A 17,338-nucleotide genomic window follows, 5' to 3' on the forward strand; every position below is an offset into this window, starting at 1 on the left:
TCAAGGCAGGTTAAACACAATCTGGTCTGAGATGTTGGTTGGCCTTGAATGTATTCCACTCCTAAGCAAATTTTCCATTTGAAATAAAAAACTGAAGTATCCATCAAAGGGCTGGCATTTCAAAGGCTATTTTGAGTTTTTATGATTTGTATTTTTATTTTTGTATTTTTTCCAGACAACCCGAACTGATAACCAACCAATTGCAAGGTAGAGACAAACAATCATTCACCCCTTTGGGCAATTTGGAGTGGTCAATTGGCCTACTACACATGTTTTTGGAATGTGGGAGGAGACTAGAGCACCAGAACAAAACCCACACAGACACAGGGAAGAACATGCAAAGTCCACACAGAAGGCCCCATTTTAACAACAAATGTCATACAAGTATAAAAATAAGGGGTTAATCTCCATTATTATGAGACAAACACAAGAGGCACAGTATATTTTTCTGTAATGTTTCCTTAACACTAGGGAGGCAGGAGAGATTATAAGACTCAATCTTTAATCTTTTAAAATCTTTTCTAAAATCACTGAATAGAGATCAGTTTATAACTGTGTTAACTTCAAGAAAATATTTATTTGCATTTAATTGTTTAGGAGATACTGATGACTCTGTGATGTTTGTTTTTAAATGAAATGCTTAAGATTAATTTCGGAAAATTTTATTTACGATAGAAAAATACCAGGAGCCGTTTACTAGTTGAAGTTTGATTTAGCTTTTTTAAATCATGCTGAGGACACAGAGATCCCTGAACTATTTAATTGAATTGAAGAACAAAGTTGTCTAATATTTTGGGAAAAAAAAGAAAAAAAGTTAAACATTTTGCAAATTCGAAACATTGTCCAATAAAAATATTTAAAGACAATTCAAGAAAGTTAAGCGTTGGCGTTAGTGTTTTTTGTTTTAGTTTTACATCAATATTTTTCCTTATTGAAAATTAATCAAGGCTTCAACTATTGGTTATTGCCATCCATGACTACTAATAATTGGTATTGTATTGGGTCTGAAAAAAACAATCTATCTCTACTTAACACACATTGCCGAGGCTGTCATTTGGAATAATTGTGGGAAAAAAACATGCAGGCTTTAAGAGCAGGGTGTCAAGTTCCTTCCAAAAGACAGTTTGCAAATGTTTTATTAGCTCCCTGAAAAGCTGAGCTCAGCAAAACGAGCTGATGAAATCTGTTTAATCAACGAATTCTTTCCGACAGGAAAATCAGAACGTTGTCATTTTAATAATTACACTGCACGGAGTAATGTCACATAGGACTTTCACTGTTAGGATTGGCATCACAGAGTGGAGGATGAGTAGAGATCTGTGTACATGCAATAAGATCCTACCCAGTAATTAAATGGATTGCCTGACCAGTGTGGTGGAGAGCAATGTCTTCCTCAGCATTCCAAAAACGATTCATCTAAACTCCCCTGCCTTCATCGCTGAGTGGATACCGAGAAGTCGCATCATTCAGCACCACAATGTTTCCACAGACTGACTGTTTAAACCATCCAAAGTCAAATGTTTTCTATAAAGTGCTTTCCATCGAAATAAGTCATAGAGTTTTCCACTTGACTGATGTCCAGGTCTAAGGATACATAGAGTGAAATTGTTGCCATGAGATTCTATCCTCCCACAAGGACATGGCAACCCACTCTAACTGCAGGACCATCTAAGTGTATTAAAAAACACATAAGGGCTGATTGAGTGAAGGTGAATACCCATAACCCATATATAGAACACACCAGTCAGCAAATTAAAAGTGTGTTCGTTTCGCCTTTGAGAAGGACGCTGTCATGTATGACTCATTTCAGATGAAAATTTAAGATTTTTTTTGTCAATTTGTCATAAAATACAACTTTAAAGTATGTTTCATTACAGTCTAATCTTTTTTTTAATGATCCAGCAGTACTTAAACAATGAAGTCTTTTTAGATAGCGCATGCTATTATGTTTTACTTCTATATTGAATGTCCCACAGTAATGACTGAAAGAAATAATACCATTGTGTTTGAATTATTAAGAAACAATTATTTGCTCCTCTTATTTATTGGGTTATTTGTTTATTATTTATTCATCACTCATATTATTTATTTATTATTTGTGCCTTTTTGTTTTTATTTTGTGTCGTCTACTTATATGTCTATCGTGTACTATGTCTCGTCACTGTGGGATAGAGGAAACGGAATTTCGGTTTCTTTGTGTGTCTTGACATATGAAGGGATTGACAATAAAGCTGACTTTGACTTTGATAATTTATCAATTACATAATAGAATGGATTTAACTCTGCTACTTAAAAACAAACCATATAATATTTTACAAATTATTTACATAATGTCAAAGCTGATGAGACGAATCAGAGTATTCCTTTGGGGCCACAAAGGCATATAAGTTGTTGGGCCACTTTATGCCAAGAGCTCTATGTGGCATTAAAAGAAGCAGCTGGACCAATTTGAAATATGTCTGTGGACCAAAGTTTCCATCTTTTCTCTAATAACATCTCTATGTTCCAACCACTAGACCAATCTTTCCAGCACGTCAGTTTAGCCTCTGGGATATTTGCTTTAAAGATTAGATATGAGGAAGCAAAAGTGGTTAGGAATGGGAGAGCTTCATATTCTAGTAGAGTGAGCTCAGAACAAGTCAGGAGATTCGTCACAGTATTTTACTTATGCAATATTACGTAAGGATGCTGCTCTATTAAGCCATGCAAGTCATTGCAGACTGTACGGCTTTGTGAGATGTCTCTGTGCCTGGACTGTTGTCACAAGTTATTCCCTCTGCACCATGCTGCCTGTCACATGCTACAAAAATATTTCAGCCCTGGCCAGCACACTCCCTTTCTGTAAGTGATCCTTTTTGTAAGCTGCTTCTAGCGGTCACCTCATGTGGATTGTCCAAGTCCTCCTCAAGCTAAACTGGCCACAGTCATGTACATTATGCATCAGTATTTCAGTTCACTTAGTTAAGGGGGGGGGGGCTAAACAGAAGTGAAAGCTAACTGGAATTAGAGCAGCATCTGCAGTGATGCAGACTGCATTGGTCTATCACAAGGACTCACTATTTACCGGTTGGTCTACAGTCCGGGCATCACCAATGGTCACAAGTTGTGGGTTGTGACCAAAAAAAACAAGATGACATACTATACTAATGGTTAAAATGGTTTTCCTCTTGTAGGGTGGCAGGGTATAAACCGCCCATGTGGCATTCTCCGAGCTTTTATCCGTTGTTCTGACCTGATCCAGAGACTTTACAACAGTGTTAGTCAACCTTTTTTCATTCACGGCACACCTTTTCATTGAAAAAATCTCGAGGCACACCAACAAAAATCTGTTAAAACGTAGCGATATAGTCATTCTTATCAAAGTGTCTTAAATAGGAACAACTCAAAAATGTCTTTTTATCATCTTTTGTATTTCTTCTTTCAAATAAAAAGTACACGTAAAGTGCAATAACATTTGGGAAAGATTTCACTGTTACAGTATGAAAAGTTGCATGTACAAAATCTCAATCTCAGTATATTTTACTTGTATGCTTCGTACCATAGCACTGTTAGATAGCTTTTCACCAAATACCAAGCGCAACGGAGTCGGTGTCATTGCATCCCAGGTAAAAGTAAATCCCAATGAAATATAACTCTCATTGTATTGCCTCGAGCTCACGATATTTGCCGTCTTTCTCATACTAGGGCCTTCATCTGGGTCTGAATTTTGTCCATGGCCCAGATCGGAGTTGGCATTTTTTCTTTCCAAAAACTTCTCCATCACCGTCAGCACAGTCTTGCTAGCCACAATGCTCTCACTGGTACCTGTCACATTCATGCATCACTAATTCTCTTGTCAACGTACAATGCAATTCGCTCCCTGCTGCCATCTAGTGATAAGGAATGATTACGCTGCCAGTCACTACTACAGCACAGACACTCGACAATGGCATATTATCTGCAGATAATAATTCATTCGTTTTCAAAAAATATCTTTAGACCAATCACTAGGTGAAATTGGATAATTTTCCACGGCACACCTGACGATCACTCACGACACACTAGTGTGCCGCGGCACAGTGGTTGACAAACACTGCTTTACAACCAACGATCGACTTAGTCTTTTTTTAAAAATGACTCGCGTTGTGCTTGGCGACTCTCTTTTGTCACTCTGCCATTGGTTTCCCAAACGAGCTGTGGCAAGTACGGAGCTTCTCTCCCCTGTCACAATTAGAGTAGAATTTACTTGTAAATACATAAAAACATTTATGATGTAGGCTGGAGAAGAATGAGCTTCCCCTACTTGATTGACCAGTAACCGCCATTAGTATGGGCCTTATTTTTGAGACATCGCTATGCAGAAGAGGACGATGCATAATGAGAGTGAAGCATAGCCGCTCTAGTGTTGGTGTGGCAACAGACAATGTGAGCGGCTATACAGAATGAGCGGGTGATAACCGCTAGTGATTTAAATATATCCACTGAGCTTAGTATCTGTCTGCCTTTGCCCTAAACAAAATCACTAAAATCGCATTAGACCAGTGGTTTATTCTGCAGCAGTATTTAGACATGGTCTGAGCAGGTGTAAATTTAGATTGACTTTTTGGCATCAAATTGTCACTCTGCCAAGCAAATCTCTACAGACACTCTGTTGCTGCATCAGAATACTCAGCTTGGCGCAGAACCGTCTGCTTTGTTGGCAAATACAGTCAGCAAGCCTTGTGCTTACATGATAATCAAGTTCTGCTCTCATTTGTGCCTTCAACAGATGTGCTTCCAATGACAATAAAGAAATATGCCTCTCTGCTGGGAGTGCCTTGAAATCTTTTTGGAAAAGCTGGGAAGTTGGGAGTCTTGGCTTTCCTGCTTAGGCTACCGCCCCCGTGACACAACTACAAGTGGAAGAAGATTCAAAAAGATTACAGTATATAGTAGGTGAGTTTAAAATGTATCATTGCAGTTAAGACTATGACTTTTATTACTAGTTAACTAGAATGAAGTCTTTAAATCACCAGCATGTGATGTCACTCAAGCAGCAGAGAAGTTTCACAATAGGGTGGCCATAACTATGGTTGACAGTTGCTATGGAACACTTAAGTTATGGGGCCTAGCCAAAGGTCAAAAAGTCACCCGCCCCCCAGTTAATCAATGGGTGTTTTCAACAAGTCAGGGGTCATCAAACACAGAATGCCAGAGGAAGATTACTTTGACGGCAGTGCAAAGGAGTGGTGTTTGACTCTATATTCATTGGGGGTGAGGAATAAAAAATACTTTAAAACAAAGTTCTTGTCAATGGTTACATGTTTGAATTATATTTCCAAAGTCCAGAGTAGAACCAGAACACCTTACCATTCTGTAAAATTAGTTAATATACCAACAATAAGGTATCTTTAGTAATCCAAAATTGGGTATCCGTACTACTTGGTGGCATTTGTACACGACAAGAGGACTGACCCAATTGCACTTTGCTAATGACAGCACTCATACTGACCAGATGTAGAATTGTCTAGTTGACACTTCACAATCACTGGAAGTGTCAATGGTAGGTTACCTATTGTCTGAACAGATGTTCCCTGACCATAACAGCCAAAGCCCCTTCTTCCTTTTGTCACAACGAAAGCCAATCCCCCACTGGTAAACACGCACCTGAAGGAAAATGGATGCAGCCCAATCATGTCAGACAAGGCGTTTGTTTTAGTTCTCCAGGTGGGCTGGCTTCACTTAACTGTGCAGACTACCTAGATGGTCTTCTCTCATGTTGATCGCAACATATTGTCAAAACGTGCACAAAACAGTGCACATCCCGAGGTCAAAATCTGTTGCTGAGTCAGTTCTTTTCATAAAATTCTCCAATTAGACAATTCAACAAATACTGTAATGATTTTCACTAATCATGTTCAAGTTTCCACCACTTGACTAAGATGTAGGTCTCCCAGAACTGTTATTTTGTTTTTTTTCTGTGAAAACTACACCCCGCTGATAGTGAAGACAGGCCACAAAGGCTTCCATAAAGTATGAATCTCAAAAAAGGCTTTCAGAAGCTACAATCAGAGGAAGCATGTTTCTACTTCTGTCACAAGGCCTGGTTAGGTCACAGTAGCAACCAGGAATAGCAATGTAACAGTAGCCAGAGACAGTGAGGTCTGCTTATGTCAGAAGGTGGTAGTGGGGAGGCGTCTGCAAAACTGGACCCATGTGTCCTGACTCTATAAACAGAACTCACATATATGTGGGGGAAATGTTTGAGCCGGGTTGTGTATATGCTGCATTTATACAGACCAAATTTTATTCAAACTTATTTTGGACTGATTATTTGGGACCAATTGGTGACATGTGAACCCTGAACAGGATAAGTGGTATTTAAAAAAAAAAAAAAAAAAGGATGTACATGGACAATGCTAGTCTTTATCACTTTGTTTCATACAAAATCAGTGGATTTGGAACACTAACTAACTAACTAAATAAATAAATAAATAAATAAATAAATAAATTGCTGCCAAATGTTAATCGAAAGACATTTAGACCAAAATCAACATTGATAAAAACTATCTAGTTTAGTACCTTCAGAAAAAATGAAACTGATGCTAACTTTCATACAACATGTCAGGGAGGTATTAAAAATTGGATTTAAAATATAAACGTTTCAATATCAAAAGTGTACTACTGTATCTATACTGTACAGAGACAAATTGGTCTCAGCATTTTGCACACCAGCAACATAAAAATTCAGAGAAATAAAGACTACAGAAGAGAAAACAACCCCACTTACTTTATGTCCAATTAATGAAACCGTTCTCTCCCTCCGCAGTGCTCATCGCCTCTGCAGCGTTTCAATTAAAAATAAAAAGTCTGTGTTGTCGGATTATTTTTGAATAATTCAGGCAGCAACCGCTGTGTTTATGGTCTTTGTCCTTGCGTTCTTTTGTTATGATAATCCCTCTAAAAATCTAATGTATGTTGCCGTTTTCGGAGCGATCTCAACAGCAGCTGTCTATTTCACTTGTTACGCGCCGAGTTTACCCAATGGTGCGTGCGTGGATACATCACACCACAAACTTGATACGCTTTAAAATCCTTAGCTTCCTTTAGTCCAACGAGCCGTCATACACGTTCTCATCCAAGAAGAGCTCCTATGACTAAGTGCCTGCCGGCTTGCAGCACTGCCCGAGCCCGCACAGACACGATCCGAAAGAGAGTCCGGGTTGTCAGGGGAGGAGCACAGGGAGGAGCCAGAGGGAGAGACCGGTGGAAGAGGAGGGGGCACCATCAGACCAGACCCCACAAGAGGAGACTGTTCCATGGAGCCCTAGACATTAAAAAGCTGCTACATGCAATATGTAACCCATTCATAGTATACAGACTATTCACTTTGGCTGTTTTTTTTAAGCAAATTCCAGGGTCAGTCCAATTTTCAAACCAGCAGGTTTAAGTAATACGGTATGACAGTGTAAAATGAGTGTAATACTTCTCCAATGGGAAATTCTTAGTAAACCATCAACCAACATTGAAGAAGATGAAGAAGAATTTCGCACTGAATTTTGGCTGTCATGCTGATTGGTAGATATCATGGAAGTGAATTTGTGCTGGTGTCAGTCAGCCAGTGCACGTGGATATTATTACAACTTTTTTTTTTCAGACTGTTATTCCTGCCATACCGTGAATAGTTCATCCACTGTAAACCTGCACTCTGAGTATTGCATCCAGTTCAAGTGCATTGGAAGCATGTCACAGATACCAGAGACAGATCTGATGTCTCTATATTATTAGCAATGTGTTGAGCTTGTAAATATGTTTTTACAGTGTTGATGTGCAAAGAAACAGGAACAGATGAAACCTTCCATTAGTGTGAGAGTTGGCCTACTAAGAATTGCTGTAAATCCCCTCACAAGAGACAAAAGCCAGAAATGCTTTTTGCAAGGATTTTACAGTAAGAAAATAGTCATCAAAATATTAGATAATCAATAACCATCAATGTCTGATTTAGATCCCGTACTACAGGTCATGACACCACTATGTCAGCAATTTATAATACCTCCTCAATGACACTTCTTATCTCTTCCCACACAGCATAAAGTTTTATTCTGATAGTTACTGTGAGCCTATAAACACTTTTGTAGAATCAGTAAATTGGATTATTTCATATGTCACACTTCACACGTCTTCCTGTTATTAGTTGATATTGGGCACTACAATATAGACGATACTATTTTTGGGAGGGAGAATGATTGTACGGTACCACAGTGGAAATTCCACGCCCTGCAAGCAGTGACTAATGATGAGCATTCCGACTTGCGTTGCGCTCTGATGTCAATGTCTAAGAATGTTACATGACTAAAATGAAAGTATTATAACTGTTTTACTTTTACTATGACTCATTTAAACATTAGAATGCTGACAAAAACGACAAAGACCGTCACCGATGTTGCTCGATCGGTAGTTATTGCTGATTATGTTTAAAAAAAAAAAAGAAGATGCCTCTGTTAGCTGCACTTTGAACCAGTGTCAGGTTACAACTGTGAGGGGTTAACATGCAACTGTGAATGGACATCTTCTGGATGGGTTGGGGGGTTCTATCTACCTACCTACCTACCTACCTACCTACCTACCTACCTACCTACCTACCTACCTACCTACCTACCTACCTGCCCACCTGCCCGCCCATCTATCTATCTATCTATCTATCTATCTATCTATCTATCTATCTATCTATCTATCTATCTATCTATCTATCTATCTATCTATCTATCTATCTATCTATCTATCTATCTATCTATCTATCTATGATTTTAAATTGTAAATTTGCAAGTTCACATTCAGGTCACATTCACCCTGCCTTCCAACATTCAGTACATTACATACAGGGCAGTGATCCCGGAAAAAGGAATACAAAGCTAACTTGATAGCCAGCGTGAAAGCAGCTTACGTCTTACCTTGAGACAGGCGGATCGGTTGTGTCACTTGGAGTCCATCAACAGCACACAGATTCCCGCAGGGGTGTAGCATGATGACCCCTGACCTATTTTCTATGTAGCAATGTTGAGCTTCCACCCCAGGGCCTTGGATGTTGATATCCATGGGACCATGACCTACAGTTGTGCGGCCTGTGGAGAAGAAGGAAGCATGCACTGCTGGTTCATGAGGGGAAAATGTTCAGGTTACCTAGTATATGTGGTGAATTCTAATTTTACACTTAAAGCATGTAACTCAATAACCATACTACATTGTAACATACTGATATGCCTGGCCATATGTATTCATCTTATCGTACTACCAGCAACAGATACTGTATTGGCCCGAATATAAGACGATGTTTTTTGCATTCAAATAAGACTGAAAAAGTGCGGGTCGTCTTACATTCGGGTCTAGACCTTATACCCATTCACAACGCTAGATGGCGCCAGATTGCTTTAAAACGAATGCTGAACTTCGTTCGGACAAAGTGAACCCCTGTTACGAAGAAGAATAAAATAAAAATAGCGGTAGAACGAAGAAGAAATATAAAAAATAGCGGTAAGAAAGAAAAGAGAAGAAAACAAGGGAAGAGATAACGGAAAATGGAGAAACGTAGCGACAATCTGGAGAAAAGTGAGTCAAAGATTGGCCACGTTAACCGCCAGCTGAGGAGAAGTTATGATGCAAACTTCAAGATGATGATGGTGATAAATGAGGCAGAGACTTCAAACAATTGCAAACCAGCTGTGAAATATGGTGTCACAGAGTGTAATGTACGAAGATGGAGAGCTCAAAATGATCGCCTAAAAAATGCTCACAATCAGAGAAAAGCTTTCTGTGGTCCTCAGAGCGGCCGCTTTCAAGGGTTCGACAGGAGGGTGTGCACGTACGTGGACTACATACAGCATATCGTCGGCATTCGCCAGAAACCTTGCATAATCAAATATGGTCAAAATAATATTTTTCCCATTAATGAAAACTAATGGCCACTTTACACACGTTTTATGCTATATGAATACATATAGACTGGTGAAAATAACTTAAAAATCAATACATTGCCACTCTCAAACGCAATTCATGTTTGAGAGGTATTGCAAAACAACTTCTGTTTCATCATTCTCCGGAGGATGTGTCGTAATTGTCGCCTCTATTTAAAGTCTGGATGTATTTTGGACAACAATGTGTGAAAATAGTAAGGTTAGCAGTTAGCTATATTAAGTTGGTTAAATGATATACAGTTGAGACTGTTAATGCTTCAATAAATAAGGATCCTTGTGAGTCACAGAAGTTTTGAATTGAGTCTCAGGTAGAATGAAATGGTCAAAACCGAACCTCTAAGGCACAAATGGGCAACTTAAATGCTGGATGGAAGGCACCATTTTTCGCCAGTGCTGCTGGAGGGCCACATAGAACCACACACTTCCTAACCGGATGAACGACACTTGACGGCACAGATACGTATGCATCCACCACGTCTGACCGGCGAGTTGCATTTGAAGGGAATAAAACGAGCCGGTTTGGTTGACCATAATTAGTTGGCTGTGAATATTCCCACACCGGCACAGGCCTTCATCTCGCAGATCTGATGAACTGTGGTGGTCTATGAAATAACCACTTAACACTGGGTCGTACCAACATCTTCATAGATATGTGCTGGATTTGTACCAATCACAAAAACAGCACACAAAAACAGCACACAAAAACAACACTTGTTTAATACACTGACCAAAGAGTATGCTTCGAACATTTTACCCGTATATATAACAGTGCTTTTTATATCACTTTGAATCAACTTCAGAATTGCTCTATCAATCCAATAGAACGAAGAGAAATATTGTAGGGCTTTGGCCTATGGCCTCACAAAATGTCACAGGTATGTACGGTATCAAGAAACATACCCTGCGTACCAGCATGAATAGACACAGACACATAAAGGGAAAGCAGGTGCAGACAAAGAGGCATACAGCAGAGAGATTATAGTGAAAAGGCAGCCCAGGCCAAAAGGTTACACATGCATAAACCTGTGAGCAAAATTCAAAAGAATGGTGATAACAAGCTTCCTACTCAATGTAAATGACTGGAATGTTGCGCAAGGAAGGAAATGTACATTATAAAGACAAGAGACCAAAATACTTACCCTCAGGTAGAGGCAGCAGAGTGATGGCAACACTCAGACGTCCACTACCAAGGCTGACTAGATGTGGGCGTTCTGCCTGGAACTTCAGGCCCTTTCCAGTCTCAATCAAATCCAGTGGAGTGCTCTGTTGAGGAAAATCAAGGTAAGAAAACTGTAACCTATGCAGATTTGTACGAGGTTTTAGGTCATTTTAAAGGTAAGTTTAAGATGAAGTAAATACACATTTCTGTCAGTTTGTTTTAAAAAAAATTAAGTATATATCTCAGGACCGGATGCCTCATCTGGAGAATTATCATTAATATCTCATTTGAGCATACATGGAAGTACATCTATGTTATGTTGTAGACAGTTTTAAACACCAAATTAAATAAAACCAGGTCATATACCAGCTCAGTGACCTCGTGGTATGAGTGTCCGCCCCGAGACTAAGAGGTCGTGGGTTCGATCCCCGGGCCGAGTCATACCAAAAGACTATAAAATGGAACCCGATGCCTCCCTGCTTGACACTCAGCATTAGGGGTTGGGGATGCTGTGAGGAGCTGCGCCCCACAGTCATTATAAGCAATGTATAGCTTCTACTATGGAAGCTCGTCTGAGGATGACCTAATTAATTAATAATAAGGTAATATAATGTACAAAAAAATAGCATGGATTTATACATGGCATACCATAAAAGGATCCAGTCTAACCCTGACAATTAGATTAAAGTGGTCATAGTACAGACTTGCGAGAAGTTTACTCATCATGTGCGGGAATGAGAGCAGGAGTTTTTATCAATATTTTCACTGTAAGAAGTGATTGCATGATTGACTGTGTGATGCCATATAATCAGCACTCCACAATTGACAAGTCTGGCATCGCTGGCTTGTAATGAGTGCATTAAAGTTCAGCCAACTTTGTATCGGCACCTGTGTGTAGCCATTGCCCTCTGCGACTGCAACCTTTTAGGATCATCTGATTGTCAAGTTGCTGGTGATACCGTGGGATCAGTTAAGCCTGAAACAATTGATGATACAGAGCTGGTGTTGCGGGAATTGGGTTTAAGGAGTGGGAGTGAAGGGACAGCAGGAATGCAGTTATTGTCTCTTCTACAGAGTGATGCTGCTCCCATGTGGCACACATTAGCATTAGCTTCTCAGTGTTCCTTACTCTTGTGCAATATTCAGCCAGGGTCTCCAAACATGCGTGTATGAGTGTATACGATTTTCAATATCATTCAAATCAAATCATATCAATCATATGTACTATGTATTACATTTATTACACATTGAGTTGAGCTGTTTGGCCTTTCAAAACTCATCTATCCAGTTCAAAATGTCTTAGCAGAATTTAAAAAGAGAGAAATCATTAAAAGCGGTGTTGTCAGATTATTGATGAAGTAATTATTTCAATTTGGGACACAAAACCTAAGTCCAGGACATTTGTCCCATTCAGTCATTTCATTTCAATGCATTAGACTAAAACTTGAACAATGATGGATATACAGTATCTTCTTACCTCTAATCTGAAATTTTAAAATTATTTTTTTTATTCTTTGGCTTTCAACTGACTTTTGACTGTTACTGTTTTGCTGCTCTATATTCATTTGTGTTTCAATTTACTATTTTCACAGCCATTGTGGTTGTCCAATGGCCTCGTGGCATGAGTGTCCGCCCTGTGAAGAGTTTTGTGTTGTAAAATACACCAAATGGGGCCCGGCCGGGCACAGCCCGAAAAGGAAACATGGGTCCCCTTTCCCATGGGCTCACCACCTGGCTCACCAAAGGCAGGGACCTTGGCGGTCCGATCCCCGGCTGCAGAAGCTGGCTCTTGGGACATAGAATGTCACCTCTCTGGCTGGAAAGGGGCCCAAGCTGGTGTGCGAGGCAGAAAAGTTCCGACTAGACATAGTCTGACTTGCCTCCACACACAGTTTGGGTTCCGGTACAAGCCCTCTCGAGAGGGGCTGGACTCTCTTCCACTCTGGAGTTGCCCATGGTGAGAGGCGTCGAGCAGGTGTGGGTATACTTATTGCCCCCCAGCTGGGCGCCTGCACATTGGGGTTCACCCCGATGAACGAGAGGGTAGCCTCCTCCGCCTTCGGGTGGGGGGACGGGTCCTGACTGTTGTTTGTGTCTATGCACCAAACAGCAGCTCAGAGTACCCACCCTTTTTGGAGTCCTTGGAAGAAGTGCTGGAGAGCGCTCCTTCTGGGGACCCCATCGTTCTACTGGGTGACTTCAATCATCACGTGGGCAATGACAGTGAGCCCTGGAAGGGCGTGATTGGAAGGAATGGCCCCACCGATCTGAACCTGAGCGGTGTTCTATTAATGGACTTCTGAGCTCAACACGGATTGTCAATAATGAACACCATGTTCAAACATAGGGGTGTCCCCGTATGCACTTGGCACCAGGACACCCTAGGCCGCAGTTTGATGATCGACTTTGTAGTCGTGTCATCGGATTTGCGGCTGCATGTTTTGGACACTCGGGTGAAGAGAGGGGCGAAGCTGTCAACTGATCACCACCTGGTGGTGGGTTGGCTCTGATGGTGTGGGAAGATGCCGGTCCGACCTGGCAAGCACAAACGGATTGTGAGGGTCTGCTGGGAACATCTGGAAGAATCCCCTGTCAGGAAGAGCTTCAACTCCCACCTCCGGCAGAGCTTTTCCCACGTTCCGGAGGAGGCGGGGGACATTAAGTCAGAGTGGACCATGTTCCGTGCCTCCATTGTTGAGGCAGCTGACCGGAGCTGTGGCCGTAAGGTGGTTGGTGCCTGTCGTGGCGGCAATCCCCGAACCCACTGGCGGACACCGGCGGTAAGGGATGCCGTCAAGCTGAAGAAGGAGTCCTATCAGGTCCTTTTGGCCTGCGGGACTCCGAAGGCAGCTGACAGGTATCGGATGGCCAAGCGGAACGTGGCTTCGGCGGTTGCTTAGGCAAAAACCCGGGCGTGGGAGGAGTTTAGCAAGGCTATGAAGGACGACTTCCGGACGGCTTCGAGGAAATTCTGGTCCACCATCCGGCGTCTCAGGAGGGGGAAGCAGTGCACCGTCAACACTGTTTACAATGGAGATGGCGTGCTGCTGACATGGACTCGGGACGTTGTGAGTCGGTGGGGAGAGTACTTCGAAGACCTCCTCAATTCCACCGACACGCATTCCATTGTGGAAGCAGGGCCTGAAGACTCTGAGGTAGACTTTCCAATCTCTGGGGTCCAAGTCACTGAGGTAGTTAAAAAACTCCTCGGGGGCAAGGCCCCGGAGGTGGATGAGATCCGCCCAGAGTTTTTAAAGGCTCTGGATGTTCTGGGGCTGTCAAGGCTGAAACGCCTCTACAGCATTGCGTGGATATCAGGGACGGTACCTCTGGATTGGCAGACTGGGGTGGTGGTTCCCCTCTTTAAGAAGGGGGACCAGAGGGTGTGTTCCAACTATAGGAGAATCACACTCCTCAGCCTCCCTGGTAAGGTCTATTCAGGGGTGCTGGAGAGGAGGGTCCGTCGGGAGGTCAAACCTCGGACTAAGGAGGAGCAGTGTGGCTTTCGTCCTGGCAGTGGAACAGTGGACCAGCTCTACACCCTCGGCAGGATCCTCAAGGGGGCAAGTTCACCCAACCAGTCCACATGTGTTTTGTGGACTTGGAGAAGGCGTTCGACCGTGTCCCTCGGGAGGTTCTGTGGAGGGTGCTTAATGCGGACTCTGTACCGGTCCGTTGTGGTGAAGAGAGAGCTGAGCCAAAAGGCAAAGCTCTCAATTTACCGGTCCATCTATGCTCCTACCCTCACCTATGGTCACGAGCTATGGGTCGTGACCGAAGAACGAGATCCCGGATACAAGGGGTCGAAATTAGTTTCCTCCGCAGGGTGTCCGGGCTCTCCCTTAGAGATAAGGTGAGAAGCTCGGTCATCCCGGAGGGACTCGGAGTAGAGCCGCTGCTCCTCCATGTTGAGAGGACCCAGATGAGGTGGCTCGGGCATCTCATCAGGATGGCTCCCTGGGGAGGTGTTCCGGGCATGTCCGGAAGGACCGGTAGGAGACCTCGCGGACGACCTAGGAGAGACGATCTCTCTCGGCTGGCCTGGGAACGCCTTGGGATTCCCCGGGATGAGCTGGATGAAGTGGCTGGGGAGAGGGAAGTCTGGGAGTCCCTCCTAAAGCTGCTGCCCCCGCGACCCGACCTCGGATAAGTGAAAGAGGATGGATGGATGGATGGATGGATGGATGGACGGACGGACGGACGGACGGATTGATGGATGGATGGATGGATGGATGGATGGATGGATGGATGGATGGATGGATGGATGGATGGATGGATGGATGGATGGATGGATGGATGGATGGATGGATGGATGGATGGATGGATGATGGATGGATGGATGCATGAAAATACACCAAATAAAGTTGTACTGTATTGTATTAATTGTGTCAGTTCATTGCCTTCTATTAATTAACTGGATGGTTTTAAAACAACCAGAATTGAATTAGTTGAGATTTAATTAACCCTTATGATATCCACTGTATATCATATGCATATTATTTTCAAGAGGAAATTAGTAGAGTCTAATCTCATTCACCTGGCTCTATGATAGTTACACTCACAAAAAGAAAATGTATTGCTTCAACTAATCACTGACTGATGGAAGATTCCTGTTTTACAACCTGCTGACAAGAAGCTGTTGACAGGGCACGTCCTTCGCTGCTCTGGCTGGCTCGCTATTCAGTGTAATGGTGTTAATTCAGTTCAAATAAAAGAGAGAATAGAGAGCCCGTATATGAATGCTGACACACACAGCACAATCAAAGAAGAGTCGTGTTCTTTATTCTAACTCTCTAAACTCACACCTAGATCTAGCTCTATGATACGTACATGCCCCAAATCTCTCACCTTTAACACCTGGCGGGTGTGTGCACCACTCTCTGATGCATTCTTGTTCAGACGGTCCATGTCCATCGTGATGTCTGAGACTCCCTGACTCATGTGAATATCCTGTGATAGGAAATGAAAATTCATTTTTTTATTAAATGTTTTATTGTTCCAAAAGAACATGTAAGGGTGATTTCAATTTCGCAACCATTTGGGTCATTCGCTTATTACATCCACCTGTCCCAACACATATTTTATTATGAAAACCAGTACACAGGCTTTCACTGCTTTACAAGTAAAAGAATGTTGTAAGAAACCTATTTGTTAAATAATATTTTGTGTTTGTAGCGCACTCGTACATTAGAAGTCAACAAATTTTTAATCTGAGATGTAGGTAAACTTTTATAGATTTTTTTTAACTAAATCCAAATCTGCCCTTGTTTTTTCTTGCACATCAGGTTTTAATAACAACAACAATAATGATTATTATTATTACTATTATTATGCAAGATAATAATAATAATTGTCATCATCATCATTATTATTATTATTATTATTATTATTATTATTATTATTATTATTATTATTATTATTATTATTATTATTATTATTATTATATTTGACTAAAATAGTGTCTACAGAGTAGGAAAAAGTGAACAAGAATAGTGTATGACCAACTGTCTTTATTGCTATTATTTACGAGTTTTGGAGGGATTTGTACTTCTTGCTTCAGCGCCTAAGATGTGATTCATGCTGGCAGGACACACACGCACAGACACTAATGGTCCATATGGTAGAGGGTATTTAGCTGTATGTTCTGGCCACTGAGGAGGTAACACGTCGACTCATTTATAGTAAATCCCTTCTACTAGGTCACACAATGGAAATAAGCCACCTTTGCATGCTTTTTTTGGCTTTGAGATACAAGGAAAACAAACAAAACCTGACACCCTGTACGAAAATCCCTTTTGGACCATCACTGTATTTCCATAATGTCAGCATATAGGAGGTTTCCATTCATAAATCCTCAGTGGAGTACTAATTAAATGGTGCGATTCTGTTTTGAGCTGTATATGTGTAAGAAAGCGTTAAATTAATTTGTGGTTGAAACCAGAGTTAATGTTAGAAAAGACATGATTGATACAAACAGGGAATGGGAGTACTATATTTGCGTGGTTGAAATGAAATGCAGCAGGGTAGGAAAGTATGTTTCTAATGTTCTCTGCCCTCCAGATAACACAACCCTGCTGTAAGATCAACATATTTCCTCTCCAGACAGCCCCCATATTCTGTTGATTCAGCCTTGAACAGTAAATCACTAAACAGATTTCAAGAGTTCCAGAAGTCAAACTACTTCATGCAATAATGAAATAAGTGGGGAAAAATCATGGAAGCCCTGAGATTTAATGTGGTCCTCTAATCT

At 41.5% G+C, this 17,338-nt stretch overlaps 1 protein-coding gene across 11 annotated transcripts in view; it reads right to left on the reverse strand.

Annotated features, from left to right (window-relative positions):
- The window catches only part of phldb1b (pleckstrin homology-like domain, family B, member 1b), a 122,731-nt gene that overhangs the window by 60,494 nt on the left and 44,899 nt on the right, over window positions 1-17,338 (reverse strand). For 10 of the 11 annotated variants that reach the window (XM_061281570.1, XM_061281575.1, XM_061281574.1 and 7 more), the window contains 3 exons: window positions 15,937-16,038; window positions 11,069-11,192; window positions 8,910-9,080 (listed from right to left, as the gene is read on the reverse strand). In XM_061281570.1, the coding sequence (XP_061137554.1) occupies window positions 8,910-9,080; window positions 11,069-11,192; window positions 15,937-16,038 (397 nt within the window). Of the gene's footprint in view, window positions 1-6,748; window positions 7,166-8,909; window positions 9,081-11,068; window positions 11,193-15,936; window positions 16,039-17,338 lie in introns of those variants that run through there. The other variant, XM_061281579.1, reaches the window with a different exon arrangement.

This window comes from Syngnathus typhle, linkage group LG6 (assembly GCF_033458585.1).
Source record: "Syngnathus typhle isolate RoL2023-S1 ecotype Sweden linkage group LG6, RoL_Styp_1.0, whole genome shotgun sequence".
NCBI lineage: Eukaryota > Metazoa > Chordata > Actinopteri > Syngnathiformes > Syngnathidae > Syngnathus > Syngnathus typhle.